At 50.3% G+C, this 22,690-nt stretch overlaps 1 protein-coding gene and 1 long non-coding RNA gene across 2 annotated transcripts in view; one reads left to right on the plus strand and one right to left on the minus strand.

The window, feature by feature from the left end:
- Window positions 1–5,240, minus strand: part of SLC2A1 (solute carrier family 2 member 1) — a 29,291-nt gene extending 24,051 nt beyond the window's left edge. Inside the window, exon 1 of the mRNA XM_043574634.1 lies at window positions 4,918–5,240. Within this exon, the coding sequence (XP_043430569.1) occupies window positions 4,918–4,935 (18 nt within the window). The 5' untranslated portion in view covers window positions 4,936–5,240. The remainder of the gene's footprint in view (window positions 1–4,917) is intronic.
- A 45-nt stretch (window positions 5,241–5,285) lies between these two features.
- On the plus strand, window positions 5,286–21,463 carry LOC122480367. Its single transcript, XR_006296565.1, has 2 exons — window positions 5,286–5,874; window positions 19,660–21,463. It is a non-coding gene; the product is annotated as an uncharacterized LOC122480367 (long non-coding RNA).
- The last annotated feature ends 1,227 nt before the right edge of the window (window positions 21,464–22,690 follow it).

Raw genomic sequence — 22,690 nt, forward strand, 5'->3', positions numbered from 1 at the left:
CAGGAGCCTTCTCAGTCTCCACCATCCCCGGGATGCCAGTTACCCAACTGAGTGGCTTTGTCACCTGCGTGCCCAGGAGTGAGGCGGGGGAAGGGTGAGGCTGCAGGTCCCAAGCCAATGCTGCACACTTCTCCCTTTGTTCCAGGCCTCCCCAGCTCTGCCAGCCCTGGGGGAGGGGGAACTGAATGCCTGTACCCTCGGAGCCAGAGAAGAGCTCTAGGCCCTACACCTCGTGACCAGGAGGCACTGGGTAAAGCTGAGCTCCCAGAAGTCACAAGCTGATTACGGAGGATTTGGGACTGACCCAGCTCTGGGGCAAGTAGAGTTGGGTCCCCAAATGGCTCAGCATGGGACAAGGATCATCATGGATATGTTTATACTGTCCGTGCACCCAAAATGACCCAACAAAAGGTCTTCCCACCTCAACAGCCTCCCCCTTGAGGTGGGGTACTTGGCCAGTTTCACCATACCTGCCACGGGGTAGCAGGCTCCATCTCCAGGGAAGGAAATCAAGGCTCTGAGAAAAGTCACTTCCCCAAGGTCGTGTTTTTGTGAGGACATATTTTATTTCCATTCACAGAAGGGTTTCAGCTGTCAAGTTATGTCTAATCCAACTCTTATTTATTTATTTGTTTGTTTAAAAAAAATTGGGGGGGGAGTGCCTACTGGCTCAGTCGGTTTTACATAAATAAAAAAATAAGCATTAAAAAAAAAGACTTTTTTTCTCTAAGTTTATTTACTTAGCGCACGGTTAGAGAGAACAAGCTGGGGAGGGGTAGAGAGAGAAGGGGACAGAGGATCCAAAGCAAGTTCCCTGCTGACAGCAGAGAGCTCGATGCAAACCATGAGATCATTACCTGAGTCAAAGTTGGATGATTAAATGACTGAGCCACCCAGGCACCCAAAAAACTGTCCTTAAAAAAATTTTTTTTAATGTTTTTAAATTTATTTTGAGAGAGAGAGAGAGAGAGAGAGAGAGAGAGAGAGAGAGAGAATGCATGAGCATGGGGGAAGGGCAGAGAGAGGGAGACAGAGAATCCCAAGCAGGCTCCCCACTGTCAGCACAGAGCCCGATGAGGGGCTTAAACTCACAAACCATGAGATCATGACCTGAGCCAAAATCAAGAGTCAGACGCTTAACTGACTGAGCCACCCAGGTGCCCCTATCTAATCCACCTTTGAAACTCCTACTGCACCCAGAAGGAGCTTGGCAAGTCCTGGAGTGTGAGAATTCTTGTTCATCTCGGGTGAATGGAGGGTTGGCACAGAACACAAAGGTGTGGAAAAAGCATCTTTTTTTTTTAATACTGTGGAACATCACAAGTTTTTTGTGACACCCTTATCTTGGACAAGTTTTTCCTTCTCAGGCCTCATTTTCCCCATCTGTCAAACAGAGGGCTGGGTCATGCACCTGAAAGTCCCTTCCTGTTCCAACTTTCCTTTATCCTCTCATGTCTTCCTAGAAAGGCTGGCAGCATGTTTTGCAGTAGGAGGCTCAGTGTGTGACCTTGGGAAAGTCACTTTTCATTGGACGGTGATGTCAACTGTGGCTCATATCTCCCTCACAGATGAGACAGACGAGACAATGCAGCCACATTAGCTGACCCATGTCTAGGCCCGGCACTCCTAGCCAGGTGCTACCTCTGCAACCTGGCTTCCCAACAAACCCTGCTGCAGAAGAATTGGTCAGTGGGATCTTTAATGATTTACCCAACCAACCAACACTCGTGGCCTGGGGATTCTGGGGCTCCCCAAAAGCTCACATTGTCAGAACGCCAGGCTTCTGGACAGAGGCCACCACCCAGGTACAGGTCACCTGGGACCAGGGTAAGTCTAATGCATCATAGGAGTCCAAAGAAGCAAGGAACATTTATGGAGCATCTATGGGGACAGACACATTTTTTTCTGAATTCTTACAGACACTCTAATAAAACATTACATCACTCTGCAGATGAGGGAACTGAGCTAAACTGGAATTCAAAACCACATCCACGGGACTTCTGAAGTCTAAGCTCTTCATACCACTGAGGAGCTGAGGAGCCCTGCAGATGTCTGATTTCTCCTTCATCTGGAAGGCAAGATAGCAGAGATCCCGCAGAGACCCAGGGCACCACAGGGAACTAGCCAGGAATTCTTCACAAAGGGCTGCATGAAATGTCCCAGGGGAGGGCTCACCTGCTGCCCAAAGGGGAGCATGAGTGAACCCTTGGCTGGGAGGGGAGGCATTCAACCTGTGCCCCCATTCAGTTAAATTCAGCCCCATGCACAGAGGACATGACAGAACACAGGGAAGTCAGTTGAATCTATTCTCAGTGCCTAGGAGATGAAGGAAACACAGCAGAAAGAACTTCAGGGGCGCCTGGCTAGCTCAGTCGGTGGAGCCTGAACTCTTGACCTTGGGTTTGTGAGTCTGAGCCCCACGGTGGGTGAAGAGGCTATTTAAAAATTTAAAAAAAATTAAAAAATTAAAAAACAAAAAAACACCAAAAACTTCAGAGTCAGACACGCCTGGTTTAAAAGACCTTGGGTAAGGGCCATAACCCTTCTAGGCCTCAGTCTTAACATCCTGCACAAAAAAGGGCTGTGCTTGCTGACCAAATCAGCAGTCTCCAAAGAAAAAAAGTTTTATTCCAGAATGTACACAAATGACCTATACGGGGTTTAGGAGGGGGAAAAAAGTGTGGTTTTTTACCATAATTGTCACCTGCGTCTTTTTAAATTTCTATTTTATGTAGTCATATAGTCTACTATTGTAACAGGGCTATATACACGAATTTTTAAATAAACCACCGAGGAGGTGCTCCAAAATTATTTACTGATGGGCAGACAGTCAAGTTTGGAGTGTATTGCATGAAAAACACCTACCAGCTACAGCATTGAGAACCAGCTCATACAAGGCAGCCTTTGAGAGTTTAGGCAAACTCCCTTCAGCCCAAAATTCAAGAAAGGCTGTGGTGAAAGGGAGCAGTGGAGACTGAAAGCCCTTTCTGACCAGCCTAGGTTTAGATCCAGCCCCGCCATTTACTAACTGTGTGACTTCAGGAAAATTACCTCCCTTCTCTGAACTCCAGACCTGTGAACCAGCAGGGCTATATGGAGGGTCAGTGACACCATGGTATTTTAGCCAAGAGCCTAGTAAACTGTAAGTGGCTATTGATTTTCTCCTGCACTTTTCTGTCTCTGCTTAGAATGTTCATTTATCCACTCCACAAATAAACACCCAGGTCCTGCTGAACAGGACAGTTCTTACTGTTGAGGAAGTTATAAAAAAAAAAAAAAAAAAAAGCCATTCTCTTTTACAGAAGACAAACTGAGGCCCAGAGGGGTTAAGTGGCCTATCAGAGCCCTGAGATAAAACAGCAAGTATCTGGACTTGAAGGTCTCAAGCCCTCACCACCAGCTAAAACTCACTTCTTGTTGTATTTTTATTTTGTTATATTCATATCCGAGCATAATGGCTCACCCATGAATGTGGGGTTCCCGACTCAGGGTCTCAACTCAAGCCCAAGGGCCAGGGTGGGGTGAAACAAGCTGTCTGGATTCAACAGGTATGAAGGAGATCGTCTGTACCCCTTGAGAGGACAGCCCAGCGTCAGTCAGGCGCCACTCTGCCCAGGCAAGACCCGCTGGGTCCCGCTTACACCTCCACAGCCCATAGGAAGGGCAGTGTAGAGTTCAGTCCTCTCCCCGCCTTCCAGACTTTTTTAAAAAAGGGGTGTGGGGGGGTGTGTGGGGGGGGGGGAGACACCCTCGTGCCTCCCCCTGCCAAGAAGCTGGGAAAATTCAAGAGGGAGCTTTTCAAATTAAAAAGTCACTTGAAAATACCCTATACAAGGGGGAAGGGAGGGAAGAAACAATGCTCTGCACACAGGAGGAGATCAACAAATATTTGTTGAAAAGGAACCGTTCTGGGAAAGTCACAAAGATCCCCTGCAGGACAAGCCTCTTTACAGACGAAAAAAGAGATCTTATCTAGGCAGTTGTTCGCCCCCCGAGGAAGAGACCACATCTTTTCAGAGTACGGAGTGCCCGCCGGACTCCTGGCGTGCGCTCCTCTCTCTCCGTGGCGGCTAGGGACCCCTTCCCGGGCCGGTCCCCAGGGGCTCGCACTCTCCCGGGTGCTGTCTCGACCCGGCCCTCGCCAGCCCCGCCCGAGCAGGGAAACGTGCCACCTTGGAGCTCCTTTCCCCGGTACTTGGCAAAGCTTTGGGGCCTGCACTACGCGGAAAGAAGGGCCTCGGAGGCCGGCTTTCCTTCTCCGCCCTGGAGCCGGGCATCCTGGAGTTGAAGCCCCGGCCTGAGAAAAGTGCCCTCCGCCTCGGAACCTCGGAGGACTGGCTCCGGGACCGCGCGAGGCCGTGTCTAGCGCCAAGCAGCAGGCCGCGCGGAGTGTAGCCCCCCGGGAAAGGGGAGCACCGGCTCGGAGCTTGCCGAGTGGGGGCGGGTCCCGCCGCCTCCGCGCGCCGGGGCCGGGGCCGGGCCGGGGGCTCGGCTCGCTCAGCCAATGGGCGCCGCGCTCGAGCCCCCTCCCCCGCCTCGGGAGGAGTCGGCGCGGGGCCTCCGCCGGGGAGATCGTGAGCGACGTGCCGCGCCAGGGCCCTGGGTGCCTTGGCCCCGCCGGGCCGCGTGGACGGCGCGGCGCCCCCGGAAGGAAGCCAGATACTCAATGCGGGCGCCAACTACGCACGCGGCGCCCTCGCGCCCGCCACATCCCGAACCCATCCGCACCCGCGTCCCCTGCCCCGGCAGAGCGCGGCGCTGCAGGCCAGCGCCGAGGAAGGCTCAGAGAGGCGCGCCGCCCTCCTCGGGCGCACAGCGCGGAGGGGCGGCGGGGGAGGTTCGGGCAGACGGAGGGTCGGAGGGGTCTGCGCCTTTGTTCCGGGCGGGGAGGGCCCGCGCCGCGAGCGCGCGACTCACCTTGCTGCTAGGCTCCATGGCCGCGCTGCGCCGGAGGCTCTGGCAGCGCTGGGTGCGCGGGCGGTGACGGGCGGACGGGCGGCGCTCTCCGGTTCAGGCTTCTGCTCCGGTTCCGAGACTCCGACTGTGATTCCGGTCGTTTGGCCTCCTGCTCCCTGGCGAGCTCGTTCCCAAGACCCTCGGCCCACGATCTCCGCGCTAGCCGGGGCTACCTCTAGCTTCTTGCCTCGAGCGCGCGGACGGTAGAGTTTATAGGACCCCAGCCATTGGCTGGCGCTGCCGGTGTGTGTGGGGTGTGTGGGCAGAGCCTGGGGGCGGGGCCTGGGGCACGTCCGGGGCGGGGCTCGCGGGGAGGGGGCCAAGGGTGGGGGAGGGGTCGGGGGATGAGGGCTGGAAGGCGCCCTGTCCGCACCTCGCTCTGGCGGCGGATCTCTCCCGCTGCCCGTGCCCTGGGTCCCAGGAAGCGCCCTCGCTGTGTGACGCTAAATAAGTGTGCACACCTCTCTGAGCCTCAGGGACTTCTAGCAAAATGGTGGAGCTGGTACCCGGCTGTACGGCAAATTGGGAGCGGCGTAGGGTAGCTCTTAAGAGCCAGGACTCTGTGGAGTCCTTACTCCGCCGCCAGATAACTTCTGTAAACTAAGGATAATAATAGTGCCACCTCATAGGTTTGTTAAGATTAAGTGAGTTAATATTTATAAAGTGTTTAGAACAGTGTCTGTTTCGTGCTAAGTGCTATTTAAGTATTTGTTAGACTAACTACAGGAGGTCTCGCTCCGAGATTTTCTCCTAACCCCCGTCCACCCCCAACATTCCTGTTTGCCAGCCAAGCCTTGCTTTAGCACGGGCTGGGCCCTCTGCCTGAAAATCCATACCCACCTCTTCTCTGGGCTTTCGCATCATTCCTTTGTGAAGTCTTCTCTACTCCTGACAGGACATGTGAGTCTATGGCAACAGGTAAGTGTGAAAAATACGAACGCTAAGAGCACAGGAGGCCTTGGGTTTAAGCCAGCTCTATTGTATACCAGCCCTAGCATGATCCCAGGCAACGTGCTGGCCTTTGAGCCTCGGTTTCCTTACGGGTAAAACGGAATTAATACCACCTTCAACCTCATGTGCTGTCGTGAGAGTTATAATTTCCAGATAAGTCCATGAAGTACTCAGCGCTTGCTGACACACAGCAAGTCCTCCTTAGGGGTAGTGGTATTACTTCACCTTCTTTCCTCTTCTAAACTGTGTCTTACTTGAGACACAGTGAAGGCAAAGACCCCCAGTCCAAAGTCCCGAGGTTAGGCAGAGCGTCCCTTTTCCTGTGGAGAGGGACAGAGAGAGGTTACTTTCAGCTGGAAAGGAGCAGGCTGAGCTGACCACATGACTCCTGGACTCGTTTGTCTGGGCTGTGTGTCCACTGCTGCAGAGGGGGCACCCTGGCTGGGCCCGGAGCTCTGGAAGGGGGAGCAGGCCCCTTCTGGACACACACCTGCCGGCGGCTTTTATTTCTGTGGTCAACCAGCTGCTCAGCCTGGAAAGCTTGGGGGTACCTCTTCTTCAGGTACCAGCGGCCACCAAGTCCTGTTGATTTCAATTTCTGTACCACCCCATCCTCCTTCCCTCCCTGCTGTCTGCAGCGCCTCTGCTCCTCTGGTCTCACCTCCATTCCTGACCTTCACTGTCATGCCCTGTGTGACTGATGCTGCCGGAGAGGGAGCAAGGCCCAGCCTGCTTAGTTTACCAGCTCTGCTTCACCTCCACACCGGCATTTTCTACATCTCTACTCTTGCTCGGGTTGTTCCCTCTGCCCGATTCCCTCCACTTCCCCCCTCAGTGTGCCAGAATGCTTCAGACTACACAAAGTACCTCTGGAATGGGGCTTCTGAAAAGTGTCCCAGAGTCCCCCAAGAGAGAATCTTTATCTTCTTTACCCTTGGGCCCGTCTTTTTTTTTTTCTTTCTTTCTTTCTTTCTTTCTTTCTTTCTTTCTTTCTTTCTTTCTTCTTCCTCCTTCTTTCCTTCTTTCTTTCTTTAAGTTTATTTATTTTGAGAGAGAGGGAGAGAGTTCATGGGGCTCAAACTCATGAATCATGAGACCATGACCCGAGCCAAAATCAGGAGTAGGTCGCTCAACTGACTGAGCCACCCAGGCACCCCATACCTTTGGTGTTTCTTAGTGTGCTGCTGGTCCTTCCTATCCTCCCCTAGATGGAGCACCCTGAGGACGGCTTCTGTGGTGGAGACACATGGTGAAGGAGTGAAGGCAGGTGATAATGAACGATCATATGAGTAGCTAGTCTGCCTGTTTCCTGCCAACGCTTCTAGTATTTCCTTAAGTACCTTTTTGGTTTTGCCACTTCCCTGCTCAAATTCTCCATAGCTCCTTGTTTCCAAGCACATTCAGTCTATTGTTCATGCCTCTTCCCAGCTGTGAGTATGTCTCACTCAGCCCATGGGTCACACTCACCATCAGGCTTCCTTTCCTTCTCTAGACCAGCCCTGTGTTGGTCACTTCCCCAGGGATAGACGCATATGTGTCTGTTGCTAGCTTTATGGAGCCCCTAAACTGGAAAGGATGGAAGAGGAGAAATGGACAGCAATAATACCAAGTTCAGTGTACAGGGATAAGAATGTACATAGGAGCAGAACTTGTACCCCAGAAGAAGGAGAGGGAGTAGAGAGCTTCAGGGAAGGGAGGGGGCATGCTGAGCAGGGTTTAGAAGGCTGAACATGAGTTCACCAGGTGGATCATAGGGAAGGCCATTCTTGCAAGAGGGAAGAACATGTGCAAAGACAGCAGGTAAAGAGAGAGTAATTGCTAAAAGGAAGAAAGAATCTCTAGACCATACTCAGAGACTGATGGTGGACCCCTGGATTCAGACTCCTGAGTCCCAGTTCTGCAATTTATTTGCCAAACATCACTGAGCAAATCCCTTCTCTCTGAGCCTCAAGACTCATGTCTGTAAAATAGGTATAACAATTTCCTCCTGGATCGGCCTGAGGAAAAATGGATATGTGTAAAAGTTTACCCAAATAAACAGTACTAATTAATAATGTCAAATCAAATCCCCTTCCCGTGGTCAGGGTAGCATTAGAAGACAAAGCAGAGGCCAGAAAAAACAGCTTTACCTTCACCCCACTTCATCATACCTGCCCAAAGAGACCCCCCATTATCTGCTTAAATTCCATTTCTGGATGTTCTCTCTCTGTAAAAGTTTTATGACCCCCCCTAGAGGCTGCCTTTTAGAGGTAAATTCATGAGAAGCTATTAACTGGATCAGAGGTTAGATTCTCCGGTGGGCTAGTTTATTTTGGGGGGTGGCTGAGTCCTGGAAAACAGGATTTAACTCCAACCAGAGAGGTAACACCAGAGAAAAAGCCTAAATGGCATCTGAGCCTGGAAGTTTGGGATGTGAGGGAAGAGAGAGCATGAGCAAATGCCCGGAAGGGGTCATGAAGGTGCAGCCTAAACCACAGACCCCTCCTAGGCAGCCCCTGTGGCTGCCACGTAGGGACTTGGGAAAGAGAGGAGATCAAGTTAGGGAGAACTGGAGCTATGGAAGAGCTGGGGTCATAAAGCCCCTCAAATGCCAGGGTATAGGAGTTAAGACTTTATTCAGTGAGAGTTGGGGAGCCATGGAGGGTTTTTGAGCAGGGGAAGGACCGAAGGAAATCTCAGCTTCCCCTCAAGCCTCCCCTACCCCAAGGCTTTAAAGAAGGCTGGAAAGGAGGCTGTGGAGTCCTGGTGCTCAGCTTGGAGGGACTTAGGGCCCCCTCCACTCCCCCTCAACCCCAAGCTGTGCTCACACTGGCAGCTTTGTTCCCTGGAGGCTGCCTTTAGCTCTGGAAGGAACTCGACTTTTTCTGGGTCTGATTCCAAGCAGTTCCAGCCCTAGCCAGTCGGAGGAAGGGCTCTCTGGGACTGAAGGGGCGGTGCCAGGTGGCCCAGCGGCTGCTGGCGCCGGGGTGCGTGCCTGAGAGCACGCACGTGGGCTCGGGCGGAGCTGTGCAGGGCGGTCCTAGCGGCTCCCTAGCCTCAAGTGAGTAAGGAGGCCCGGGAAGAGGGTTTTGTTGTTTTTTTTTTTTTTTCCTTTTGCCTTTAAAGGCAAGCGTCCCGGAGAAAAGGCGAAAAACCGTTGCTGAGTAAGCCTCCGCTGATGCAAGGGGGCTGGCCCTGGCTGGGACCGGGGCGCCCCTAATCCTGAGTATGTTTTGCAACTCAAATCCTCCCAGGCTGCAGGTAAACACGGTGTTGGACTCCAGGAAGGCCTGATGGGCCCAGCAGGACAGTTTTCTGTTTAATATTTTCATTCTAATTTGCACACCTGTTCAAACCACCCGCTGTCCGAGAACTTTTCAGTTTGCCTTCTTTATCCTTTCGTGCACCCTTCCCCGGATCTCTGCAAGCGTTCTCATCGGGGCAACCACCTGCTCGCTAATGCTGGAGGACAAAGAGGGAATATATTCCTTCTCCATTCTCTCCCGAGCGCCAGGCTTGTCTGTACAGCTGCCTCCATGAGAGCCCTTTAAATGTCCTACAGGTACCTACCTGGCACTCACTTTGTTTAACTCTAAATCCATCTTCCCCCGCCACCCACCCCCACGGTCCCCACCTCAGAGATGGCTCCTCTATCCACCAGATTGCCTAAGCCAGAGACCTAGCATCTTCCTTGACTCCTCTTTCTCTCTCATTCCTAATATCCTGTCCTAAGAACCCTGCCCTTCCAAAATATCACTGGACTCCACCCCCTCCTCTTCGTCCCCGCTGGCCCTGAGCCAGCACAGTATAGAACCCCTGTGTATCCATGCTCCCACTTGCCACCATAGTGGTCTCTCTAAAACGCCCAGCCACTGCATCCTTCCCTTGTTTAAACATCTTTCCCAGGCATGCCACACATGGCTACATCTCGCAGACATAATGTGGAGTGAAAGAAGCCATATGCAAAAGAGTGTGATTTCATGTGTACAAAATTCAAAAACAGGCAAAACTTACCTGAGGGATTAGAAGTCTGGATAATAGTTACCCTTGGAGGGAAGGCAGTGACTATGAGGGGAGCTGATATGAGCGCTGGGACTGGTTGGTATAAGGCAGGATCAACATTACTGACATTTTCCTTTTGCACTGAGCTTTCATATGACTCAACACGGTACCATTACTAATCCCGTCTTCATATAAAATTTAGATATTTTGTCATCATGGATTTTTTTGCATTAACTTTGAGTTTTTGAAAAATACCACATTGAAACATTGTTTATCTTGGTGACTGAACTTTTTGACCCCTCCCCCCACCCCGCCTTAAATTTTACTGTGGAGGTGAGCGCCTCACTTGCTATATCCTAGCCCTGACCCGGCTGGGAATGTTTTGTAATCAGGGTGTTAGTTACAGGGTGTGTCCAGTTTGTAGAAATTAACCGAGCTGTATACACTTTCAATTTTTGCACTTTTCTGTGTGTACATCATGCTTCGATTAATTTTTTTCCTTGTTTTACTTAAGGAAGTAAGTCCACTTGCCCTAGCATCTGTAGCACCAAGAACAGTACCTGGCACATGCTGGGACTCAGTACATAGTTGTTGAAAGAATGGATACAATATTATTCCAGTTAACTTAATTCCCACAAGACCTTGATGAGATAAATATTTTTCTCTCCCATTTTCTTTTAAAAATTTTTTTTCCTGTTCATTTTTGAGACAGAGCAGGAGAGGGGCAGAGAGAGAGGGAGACACAGAATCCAAAGCAGGCTCCAGGCTCTGAGCTGTCAGCACAGAGCCCAACACAGGGCTCGAACTCATGAACCGGGAGATCGTGACCTGAGCCGAAGTCAGAGGCTTAACCGACTGAGACACCCAGGTGCCCCTCTCCCATTTGTAAAAGAGACAACCGAGATTCAGGGAAGTGAAGTAATTTGACCGAGATCAGGTAGTAAGTGTGAGTTCTAGCACCTTGGTGAAAAAAATAAAAACTCTGACAAGCAGCACTTGTTCAGGTACTTGGCCCAACACCAGCACAAGCATGTACCTGGGTCTGGCTCTTATCAATTAGATTACAATGATTTGAGCCTTGTCTTTCCCCAGGTAATGACCTCTTTGGGGCAGGGGCTCAGGCTTCTGTCTTCTCTCTGTCCAGCTAGTTGCTTAGCACAAGGAAGAGGCTGTAAATGTTTAATAAATAAATGAAGCAAAGAATGAATGAATGAGTGAGGAGTCTGTCAGTGATATGTGGTATGGAGAGCACAGGTATTGGAGACAGATCTGCTAGCTGTGTGTCTTTGGGCATATTACTTAGGCTTTCTGAGTCTCGATATGAGGAATATTAGTACCTCAAAGACCGATTGAGAATAGGAAGTGAGAAAATGATTGTCGGGTGACTGGCATATAATAAATAGTTGAAAAATGATAACTGTGTTTTACATCCTCAAAGCCGGATTTACGTCAGGGTGGCAGGAATCTACCTCTTTGGATTTCCACGTGTTGTTTTCTGGGGGTCTCTGGAGTTAGAAGGAGGGGACCTGATGCAGCCATGAGGGCTTTCCTCCTCAAGCCCACAGACAGGGAGAGTACTGGAACAGTCCTGAAGTTGGCCTTAGGGCTCAGCTCCATGCGGCCAGTGGTACCATCTTTGACATGTTGTGTTCTCTCTGTGAGCCTCAGTTTTGTCTCTGTAAAATGGAGCTCAGAACAGTCTTGACCCTATGGGGGCCACTGAGGAGGGTTCATCAGCTTGTCCCTGGGCCTCGTGCCCAGTAGACTCTCTGTTAAGGTTGCGTCTGAGGAATTAATCTGGCACCCTAAGGTAGGACCAGCAAGAAGACTGGAGCGTCTCAGCGACCCTGAGAAGCCCAAGGACTGATGGGAAAAACAAACAGCCCGACCGGGGTCTCTTTTGTTCTTAGAGACTTGTTTCTCCTGAAAAATAACATTGCCCTTTATGCTGATGCAACTTTAAGTGTGTAAGATACCTTCTCACGCATCATTCCTTGCGTCCTCCTCACACCTTGTGCTGAGGGCAAGACTAGATTTATTCAGATTTCCACAGTGCGGTTGAGGAGACCGAGACGCGCAGGAGTCAGACGCCACACCAGAGGCGGGATCTGGTAGCAAATTGAAGGTATGAAACCTGGGCTTCTTAATGGCCGAATACCACCTTGTGGCGATTGGGATCCAGACAGCTCATTCCCCAAGCAAGCAGCCTCGACCCAGCAGGTGTCACGCTGTGCTCACCCCCCTCCCCCAGCCCCCACCTGGGTGCCACCTGGCAGTCACACGCACATTCATCAGGAGTTGCTGGCTGACTCACACCGTTTATACCAGAGCTGACTCATGCTTTAGAAGGGGGAGAGTGAAAACCAGTTGGGCGCCCAGAGAAACCCTCCCTTCCTCCATGAGGCTTGAAATGAATGCCCCAAATCCATGGAAGTTTAGTTCTAAAAAAAGGAAAAGTGTTGTGGGCTGGCTGGAGACAGAGGACTCAGAGAGGGTTGGTGGTTCCGCCATGCTGAGCTGTGTTACGGGTCTGCTGGGTGACTTCAGGCCAGTCACTGTCCCTTTCTAAGCCTCAGTCTCTTCCATTTTGTAACGAGGAGCTTGTAACAGGTACCCTCCAAGGCCCTCCTGACTCTGGGTTGAGAGGCCTTGTCATAAGAAAAAGTCATGTGTGGGGCGCCTGGGTGGCTCAGTCAGTTAAGGGTCCAACTCTTGATTTCGGCTCAGGTCATGATCTCACGGTTTGTGGATTCGACCCCTGCATCCGGCTCTGTGCTGACAGTGTAGAGCCTGCTTGGGATTCTCTCTCTCTCTCTCTCTCTCTCTCTCTCTCTCTCTGACCCTCCCCCCACTTGCTTTCTATTTTTCTCTCAAAATAAATAAACTTAAAAAAAAAAAGAAGTCATGTGTATGGACAATTTGCTGTGTGCCAGGCGCATGGCTAAGTGCTCAGCATGGAATTATCTTCTTTAATTCTTACAACCAATCCCAGACCCACTCCATTTCACAAAGAAGTTAACCAAGGCGCATTTCTCGAGTAATGTGCCCCAGGTCAAGCAAGTAAACAAGTGGCAGATCTGAGAACTGAACCTAGTCTGTTCCTAGAACTCTCATAAACTGCTCTACACACATTCTGTTGATCTTGCTAGACCTCATTTTTCTCATTAAAAAAAAAAAATTGTGGTAAAATATACACAACATGAAATTTACCATTTTAGCCACTTTTAAGGGTACAGTCCGGTGGCATTAAGTGCATTCACACTGTTGTGCAACCATCACCACCATCCATCCCCAGAACTTTTTCATCCTCCCGAAGTGAAACTCCTTACCCATTGAACAGTCACCCCCATCACCTTACCCCCAGCCCCTGGCAACCACCATATTACTTTGGGTCTCTATGAATCTGACTGGTCTGGGTACCTCATATAAATTTTTCTCATCTTTAAAATTATGATAATAAAAGTTCGGGTAATTTGTTCCTTCTCCCAGGGGAGCACTTGGCTCCAGTTCTTCCATTCAACAGCTGTGTGCCCTCAGGCAGGTTGCTTCATCTCTCTCTCTCTCTGAGTCTCCCGTTTCCACAACCCTAAAATTGGCCTAATGAGCCCTGACTTGTGGGGCTGTTAGCAGGATTCCAGGAGACCATGAGTGAAGGTGTTCGGAGGGTGCGATGCCACTGCTAGGGCTTGTTATATGTACCTTCTTCCTGGAGCACTGGGACCGGGACCCTGGCTTAGATTTAGGGGTATGAGAGCTGGAAAGATGTTCAGGTTGCACATGTCAACCTATGTACAGATGAGAAGACTGAGGCCCAGAGAGGTAGAAATGACTTGTCCAGAGTCGTGCACAGAACTCCACGCATCTGTGGGCATCTATGCCCTGAACGCTGTGACCTGCAGATGGCAGGTGCCCAATAGATGTTTGCTGCTGAGGCTGGAAGGTGCAGGCCATGGCATAAAGAGAGGGCCTTGACTGCTCAGCTGTGGAGCCCTGCCCTCAGGCAGCTTGCATTCCATCCTGTGTACCTGGTATTGGAAGGTGGCTGGTAGAGCCTTGCTTATAGCAGGTGCTGGGGCGATATTCTTCTATCTTGGCTTGTTCTTCTTTTCACTGGTTCCCAGAGGCCTGGGAGGTCCTCTGTGCCTGAGAGCCCCATCTTTCTTATACCCTTAGAGTAATCATTGTTAGGATTTTTTGGGTGCAAGTATCAATATATTTAAGCCAACTTCAGCCAACAAAGGAGAATTTATTAAAGGATACAGAGGTGCCTCACAAACCAGGGGCAGAAAGGCAGTTGGATGCTGACAAAGCTGTGCCATCAGCGAGGAGGCTGCCACAGGGATGGTCTGTGTCACTCATCCCTGCTTTATTCTTTCTCTGCCCAGACAGGCATGTCTCCACAAGGCAGATTATGCCAGAATATGCGTGGGACCATTTCAACGACCCTCAGGCTGATTTGACTGTCTCCTGGTCCTGATTCTAAGTTTGTAGACAAGAGAAGCATATCAGCCCAGTTTGGGTGAGATGTTTATCTTGGGTCCGATTGGCTATAGTCAGGTGATGGGGTCATAGAGCACATACCAGGCTGGCAGGGCTCACCTCTGTGTGGGGGTGGGGCGGAGGAAGATGTGTGATTCCTGATAGAGGCACCCAGGCAAATATGTGCACCCATTAAAAATGTTGTTTAGGGGCGCCTGGGTGCCTCAGTCGGTTAAGCGTCCGACTTCGGCTCAGGTCACGATCTCACGGTCCGTGGGTTCGAGCCCCGCGTCGGGCTCTGTGCTGACCGCTCAGAGCCTGGAGCCTGTTTCAGATTCTGTGTCTCCCTCTCTCTCTGGCCCCTCCCCTGTTCATGCTCTGTCTCGCTCTCTCTCTCAAAAAAATAAATATACGTTAAAAAAAATTTTTTTTAAAAATGCTGTTTAATGGACATATACCGTCATTGACATGGAAAGAAAGTCAAGAGGGTTTTTTTGGATGAACAAAACAGGTTACAGAACAAGCATGTTTATGCCATTTTTAAAAGTAAACATCATATGTAATGTAAATGAATCTCTATACACAAATGTAGGCTAAATATTAATTGAAATGACGAGTAGTAGACTTAGGGGTAATTTTTATTTTCTTCTTTTGTAATATCTGCATTTTTCTGATTTTTTTCCCTAAAGAATGAATATCAGTTGAGTCATAATGAAGGTGCTCTTACTTCACAGGGCTGCAGTGTGTGCTAAGACATTTATTCACTTATTCCATAAATATTTACTAACCATCTCGTACGTGATGGTGTTTGCGAAAGCCATGCAGTGATGGGCCAGTGGTAGATACTCAATAACTGGGCTCAGCCAAGGCTCTTCTGTCAGGTGGCACACACGGGAGCTGGGTGCTCGGTCACAGGTGCTCTGTTCTACGGGTCTACATACATTTCAAAAATCTAGGAAATGAAAACACTGGGGTGCTTCCACTATCTAAGCCACTCCAAGCTGAGTGGCTTTAGACGGCAATGATATATGATTTCTCCTGATTTTGTGGATTCAGCAATTCTGCTCCCTGTGGTGCAGCTGAATTTCCTCATGCAGGTTCATTCAGCGGGATACTTGGTGCGGGCCGGTCTCTGCACGTGGTGTCACACTCTCCTCTGTCTCCAGTAGCCTGGGCTTCCTTACATCCTTGTGTCTGGGGCTAACAGGGAGTATTCCAAGTGGGCAAACCCCAATGTGGGAAAACGTATCAAGCCTGCTCGTATCAATGCAAATTGTTCTGAATATAATTTGCTTCGTTGTCTAATCTATAAGGGGCACTTTCTCAGTAAGTGAATATTCTTCCCAGCTTGACTTTTAATGGTTGACTGATAGACTATCATTGGTTTAACCAATCTCCCATTGATAAATGTTTAGGTGGCTTTCATTTGAGGGCAGTTGTAAACAACTCTATGAAGACCAACTTTGTACCAAGAACTAGGTATGAATCCTTTCAAGAGAGGGATTATGAGGTCAAAGGACAGGAATTTTTAAAGCGTTGCCAAGTCACCCGTCAAAAACATGGTATGCATTGCACTTCTACCAGTGTAAAGGGACCTGCCCTTCTCACAGTCCTCTGCCAATACTGGGTGTGGTCTGTCTTTTTTGTCTTTGTCCATTGGATCGGTGAAAAATAGTATCTCATCGTCTTCAGAAGAGAGAAAATTAAAAGTTGCCTCACCCAGAGGCTTAAGGAGAGTTCTTGTCATTTACTCAGAAGTGGCCCTTTAGGCCCTTTTGTGTCCAAAATCAGTGGACACAAAGCCAGTGCGATGCAATGTGTTTCTGTCCGCTGACTCAGGCTGTAAAAAGGAACACAGTGCTGACAGCTGAGCTCCTGACAGTGGAGATGAGGTCACTGTGTCCCCGCTGTGCGGTCGATCGGGACAAGTGCTCTGCTTTCCGGTCTGGTGTCTGCGGGTCTTCCGGTAGTCACAGGGCACATGGCCTCACCTGCCACGCTGCCACACCCATCTTGGGTCTGGCTCTTTCCCCTCTGACCCACTCTGGAGGGCCTGATAGTTAGGTCTGGACCTGGCTGGCTATGACTAATGAGAGTTGTAAGGAGAGGCATATAAAGCGGGACCCTGCGTCCTTGGCCTTGAACAGCCAGAGCCATTCCTCATGGCCTCAAAAACTCATGAACTGGGGGACACCTTCCTGTGTGGTAGCAAGTGTCCTGGACTTGAGCCAGCAAGCAGTGGAGCCTTTCTGAGCCTCAGTTTCTTCATCTAGAATCTTCATCTAGAATGTGGGGGTAATAGAGCTTTAAGGATTATGTTCTTTCTCTTGCCTGATACCTGTAACTTTCACGGGATCCTCCAAGGTTGGGAGTGTCCTGCCCACTTTACAGATGTGGCAAAATGAGGCCCAGAGAAGGGAAATAACTTGCCCCCAATCGTGCAGCTAATAAATAGCAGAACTGGAAACATGAGTGTGATTTTAAAACCCTGCTGTCACCCAGCTGGACCAGTAGAGCATTCTCAGTGGGCGGGATGGCTGGGCTGGGGACCCACCACGGAGAGCCAAGTTTACTGCTGGAGTTCTCCAAAAGGGTGCTTGACTTCACAGCTATGATTCTACTTTGTTCCACTCTTCCCTCAGAAGGAGGCAGGGCCCTTCACTTAGTAACTGCTACCATTTACCTAGGGAGGTATTATGCCTGTGTTAGGCGCCCTTTATATGTACCTACTGCCTTTCCGTGTTCAATTCTCATGGTGATTCTGTGCAAAGGTCTTCTTGTGATCCCATTCATTGGATGGGGTGCTGGGGCACAGGGAAGTTCAGTGACCTGCCAGGGCAACAGTGCTGAGTTGCATGCTCACTGGAGTGTACTCGGGGCTGGGCCACCACCAGTATTTGCAAAGCATCTTGTCCTCTGATCACCAGAGCCTCTTCTCAGCCCTGGAAGGCAACCACTGTTTGCCTTACAGATGGAGAAACTGAGGCCCAGGGAGAGGAGGAGGCTTGTTTCCTCTACAGACTCAGCCTACTCAGTCCAGATTGCTGTATGGGGAAGTAATGGAGAAAAACTTGCCAGCAATGAACGGACTTCAGCCTGCCAGCTGAAGTGGACTCAGCCAGGCCTGGGTGTTCCTTCCTGGGAACTCAAGGTGGGGCAGGATGAATGGGAATGAGCTTAGAGGGCAGGCCAGGCCAGAAAGAGGAGAGGGCTGGTCTCTGGGGGGGGGGGGGGGGGGTCATGGGATGAGAAAGGGAGCCTAGAATGGGGCTTGGCCTATGGATTCCTTACCAACATGTTTAAAAAGGGGCCATGTGGGAGTGTGGAGCTCGGGAATCAGGGCTCCTGGGTGTAAATAATGTGTGTGCTACTTATGGAAATGGGGAGTTTGGAAAAAAATTATTATATATATATATATATAAAAAAGTGGTGAGTTTGGGGGCAATATTTCCCTGAGCCTCAGTCCTTATTTGTAAAAGGGCTGAAGTGTGGTGGGTAAGACTGTGCAATCTGGCGCGATCTGGAGCAGTGCCTGGGGTAGATCCCGGCTCTGCCACTTTCAGGGTGACCCAGGGCAAGGGCGTTTGCCTCTCTGGGTCTCAGTTTCCTCATCTGTATGATGGGCCTGCTAGTAATAGTACCCCCCTCACCTGGCTGTTGTGAGGATTTAATGGCTTCAAGCAGGCTTTTCCCCTAATCAGTCTTTGCTTCCACTGTCATCATCGTCATGATCATCATTTACCTCCAAGGATGTTTGGAAGGATTTACCAAGGCTGCTGGTGCAAACTGGCGCAGTCTTTATTAGATAATTACCGAGCAGAGTGACAGGTGTTGTGAAATTCACAGGAAGGAGATAAAAGTTCTGCCTGGCTGGGTAGGAGAAGGGTGTGGAAGGCTTCCTGGGGAAGTGGCGTTTTCTGGGCGTGAAAGGATGTACAGAAGTTCCCCAGGTAGAGGAGGGGGCAGGTAGAGAGATGAATTTGAGGAAAGGCTCAGCGGTGAGAGAGCGTGAGCGTGTCTGGGAACCACAGAGCCGTTTCATTAGTTCCTATGCCTGTTGTCCATGTGGCAAAATCACCCAGAATACTTTAGAAAAACACAGATTCTTGTGGTTCCACCCAGCAATATGCTGAGTAGTAGGTGTCAGGTAGGACCTAGGAATCACTGTGGTTAAGGCTCCCTAGGAAATTCTGGTGCCCAACCAGGTATGAGAACCCCCTGCTCTGCGGAGGAGGCTATCTCTAAGCAGGGATAGGCCTCACTGAAATACCAATCCCAGACCTCTAAGATCTGAGCAGAGATCTTGAGAAGGTGGGGAGGTAATACAAGCAATCCCTGACTTAGACACCTCACCCCCTCCCCCTGTCCAAGAGAGTCCCACATTCTGATGGCCACATTTGCCACCAGGGATAGACCCCGGAGATGCTACTCCCCTGGCCCCAAGCAGGACAACTTTCCTTCCCTCTGTCCATCCATCCATCTGTCCGTTCACCAGACACAGTCCTTGAGCTCCCTCACATGTGCCAGGCAAGGTTTTGGGTCCCGGAGGTACAGTGGTGAGTAAAGCAGACACTCTGCGTTCCCCCTACAGAACTTTCCATCAGCCCCGGCTCCCTTAGCTGGCGGAGCATGGTGTGCTTCATCATCAGGAATGTGGCTAAGTACAAGAGAACTGGGACAGGAAACCCACCCGGGGGGCTCAGACAGAGACAGCAGCAGCGCCCAGTGGCCCAGCCTCCAGACTCCGTGGCTTCCTGATTCTTCTCTCCCACAGGCCCCACCTCCTCTCCCAGATGGCTCAGGCCTTGCCTGCCCAGCTCTCAGGCTGTCCCCATGGTGCCTCTGCCAGGCAGGTCCTGGTGCCCAGGGGAGGGGTGAGCTGTGCAGCCTCCACCTCACCCCCCAGCCCACAAAGAAGCCAACAGCCTTCAGTAAGTCCTGAGCAACTCTTCTCAAGGGCAGGGTCAAGGAGCATTTCCTCACAGGGGTAGCAGAAATAACAAACACGAGGAAATGACAGGGATTCTGAGGATTTCAGAGCACGCAGCCTGGGTACAGGATGGACCCACGCAGAGAGATGGGGGGAGAACCTTGTTGCAACAACTTCCTTGCCCCCCGCCAGAGCCATCTCCTTGCGTCTTCGTGCCTTTATTCAGTCCTTCTGGTTCATCACAATCCCTTGCCTGCTCCAACCCCACCCAAGCTGTCACCAGTGTGGGTGCTACGATGTCACTGTCCCACTCACTCACTCTGCCATTCATTCATTTCTTCCCTCATTCATTCAACATATAGGTGCCACGTGCCAGACACAGGATGAAGCCGTAGGCAGATGAGAGCCTCTCGTGGAATTGCCAGCTGAGTGGGTAAACAAACAACAATGGGACAACGGTAATACAATGTGACTATTGCCACCATGGAGTTTTGCTCAGGGTGCCAAAAACCCAGGGAGGAACCAAAGGAAGGCTGATTCTTGGTGAAGGAACAGGAACTTAAAGAGAGTGTAGCATACAGTGGGAACAGCAAGCATCAAGGCAGTGAAAGATGGTTTGCAATGGCTAGAGCACAAGGAAGTCTCAAGGGACATAGGGAGTGGAGCCTGGAGAGGTGAGAGGGGTGGTCCATGGAGGGCCTTGAATGCTGGGCTAAGGAACTAGAACTTTCCACCATAGGCAATGGGGAGCCATTGGAGGATTGTGAGCTGGGGAGGGACATGGTCAGATTTGTGTCTTAGAATGACAACGTGTGGCAGCTAGTTTGGGGGGAATGGGCTGGAGCAGGAAAGGCCAGGCAGAGCAGCCAGGAGAGGACGAGACATAGTCCAGGTGGGAGAAGCCAAGGCCTAACTAGGGCAGGACAGGTGGGTGGCTCAGCAGGTGTGAGCACCTCTGGGCATAAGAACCGAGGTCAGCGTGGGGCAGACAGGCTGCAGAGCTGGCCCCATCAGGGCGACTGGGCGTTTTCAGGGCTTGAGGTCAAAGACAGGCTGAGGCAGGCAGGAGCTCTAGGAACTCTTGGCCTTTGGGCTGGGGTAGGCTCAAGGTCAGCAGATGCAGCTGGTCTGGGTCTAGAGACTTGGGAGGTCCACAGCAGGACTCCAGCCTGCATGCAGGAATCAGGGCAAAGTCCAGCCCCGGAAAAGAGTTCCCAGGAGCCAGGCAGGGTGTCAGAGCCCTGGTCCTGAAGGAAGAGGCTACAAGGCAAAGAGCAGAGGACTCCTGCCTCCAGTTCCTTTATGTCATGAACCACTTCCCTTCTATGGCTACCTGTGAAGATGGGCTGCGGAGGCACCTGGGGCTACTTTCTTGCTCATGCTTCGTCCGTCTTCAGATGAGGCTCCCCTCAGACTCATCTTGAGTCCAATGACCATCTGCCCCCATCCTGGGGAACCGAAGTCTGCATGGGGTCTGACCTGCCCCTGGCTCCAAGCTCTGGTGAGGATGGACTCGGGCATGGCTCCACCCGCAAAGCATACAGTTGGAATGCCACATTGACCGCCAGGAAGTTTCTTGTAAAGATATATACACTTACATTACAATCCAGCAGTCCCACTGGTAGGTATTTACCCAACATGGAGGAGAGAGTATGTTCACCCAAAGACTTGTAGGTAAAAGGCCATAACAGCTCTATTTGTAATAGCCGAAGACTGGAAACGATCTACATACTCACTGACAGGTGACTAAAGAAACAAATTATACAATGGGGCACTACTCAGCAACGAAAAAGCATGAGCTAGTAATGCATGCAGCAACATGGACAAATGTCAAAGCCAGTTGAATGAAAGAAGCCAGAAAAGAGAGAGAGCATACATAATGCGTGTGATTCCATTTTTATGAAATTCTCGGAAATGCAAACTAATCTGTGTTGACAGAAAGCAGACCCATGGTTATCTGGGATGGAGGGTGGCGGAGGGATGACAAGGAGGATGACCAAGGGGATGAAGACCTTTCGGAGGTGATAGATAATGTGCATTATCTTGGTGGTGGCGAGAGTTTCAAGTGCGTATACATGTGTCAAAACTTGTCAGATTGTATCATTTAAGCATGTGCTGTTTCTTGTACATCGGTTATACCTCAATAAAGCTGTTTGAAAACTCTGATGCTAGTTATGCGCGGTCATAGCCAGGCTGGTCCTAACGCAGCATCCGTCACCGTGTCTTCCTCCCAACCACCAGGGCACAGCGAAAGGTTGCTGTGCACCAAACTCCGTGTCCTAAATACTTCCACTAAATATATGCAGTTTGGGGCGCCTGGGTGGCTCAGTTGTTTAAGCGTATGGCTCTTGATTTCAGCTCAGGTCATGATTTCATGGTTCGTGGGATCGAACCCCATGTCAGGCTCTGCACTAACGGTACGGAGTCTGCTTGGGATTCTCTGTCTCCCTCTCTTTTTACCCCTCCCCCACTCACACTATCTCTCTCAAAATAAATAAATAAACACTTAAAAAATACATGAATGGAGTTTTCGCTTAAGCCTCACAACAGCCTTATGAGGTGGCGCTGTTACTATGATCTCTGTTTTACATCTGAGGAAACTGAAGCTCGGAGAGGTTAAATCACTTCTCCAAGGAAATGTCATCTCACTGAATCCCAGCCCCAGCGTTTGCTCCTAACCTAATCCAAACTCTGTTTGATTTGTTCTTATGATTATGCAAACATTGTGATATTTGTGGAGAGCAGCGTTGAAACATTTAAATTGTTTTCCATCTCTTGTATATCATTAAGTATCCTAGCACATCTCATAATATTTAGTTTTTCCATATTTTTATCCATATGAAGACAGTGTTTTTACTACCGTAATTCAATATGTGCATAAACATTTGTTCCCCCTCCCCCAACCCTGCATATTTACATGTGGTCTTATACTCCTCCGAGCAAAGAACACCAAGAAAAACAGTTTTTAGGTAGGTGATTTTGGGTTCTCAGGGAAAGTCCTGAAAAGTGGAATGCAAGACACAAAGTGTTATGCTTTTTACTCCTTATCTGGGTCTAAAAAAACACAACTCAACCTTTTTCCTGCTCAGTCTAAGCTGGAGCCTTTTGGGAGCTCTAATCTAGACATCCTTGTGACAGTTCAAACACCCATTCTCCCTCTTTGCAGGAAGTTGCTCACTCCCCAGCACCAAGAACAGGTTCTGATTGGTTTTAGCCAGTCCATATATCCACAGCCATTGTCCAGGTTTGGCCCTAAAGCACATCAGAGCCAGTGAAAAGCAAGATTTCTTCTGTTACTCCTGAGAAGGAGAAGCGGCCTCTCTTCTCCATGGGTGCTACCAGGAGACCCCCCCTTTTATGGAACACTGCAGGGAGGCACAAGGAGGCTCTTGG

This window comes from Prionailurus bengalensis, chromosome C1 (assembly GCF_016509475.1).
Source record: "Prionailurus bengalensis isolate Pbe53 chromosome C1, Fcat_Pben_1.1_paternal_pri, whole genome shotgun sequence".
In the NCBI taxonomy this organism is placed as follows: Eukaryota; Metazoa; Chordata; class Mammalia; order Carnivora; family Felidae; genus Prionailurus; species Prionailurus bengalensis.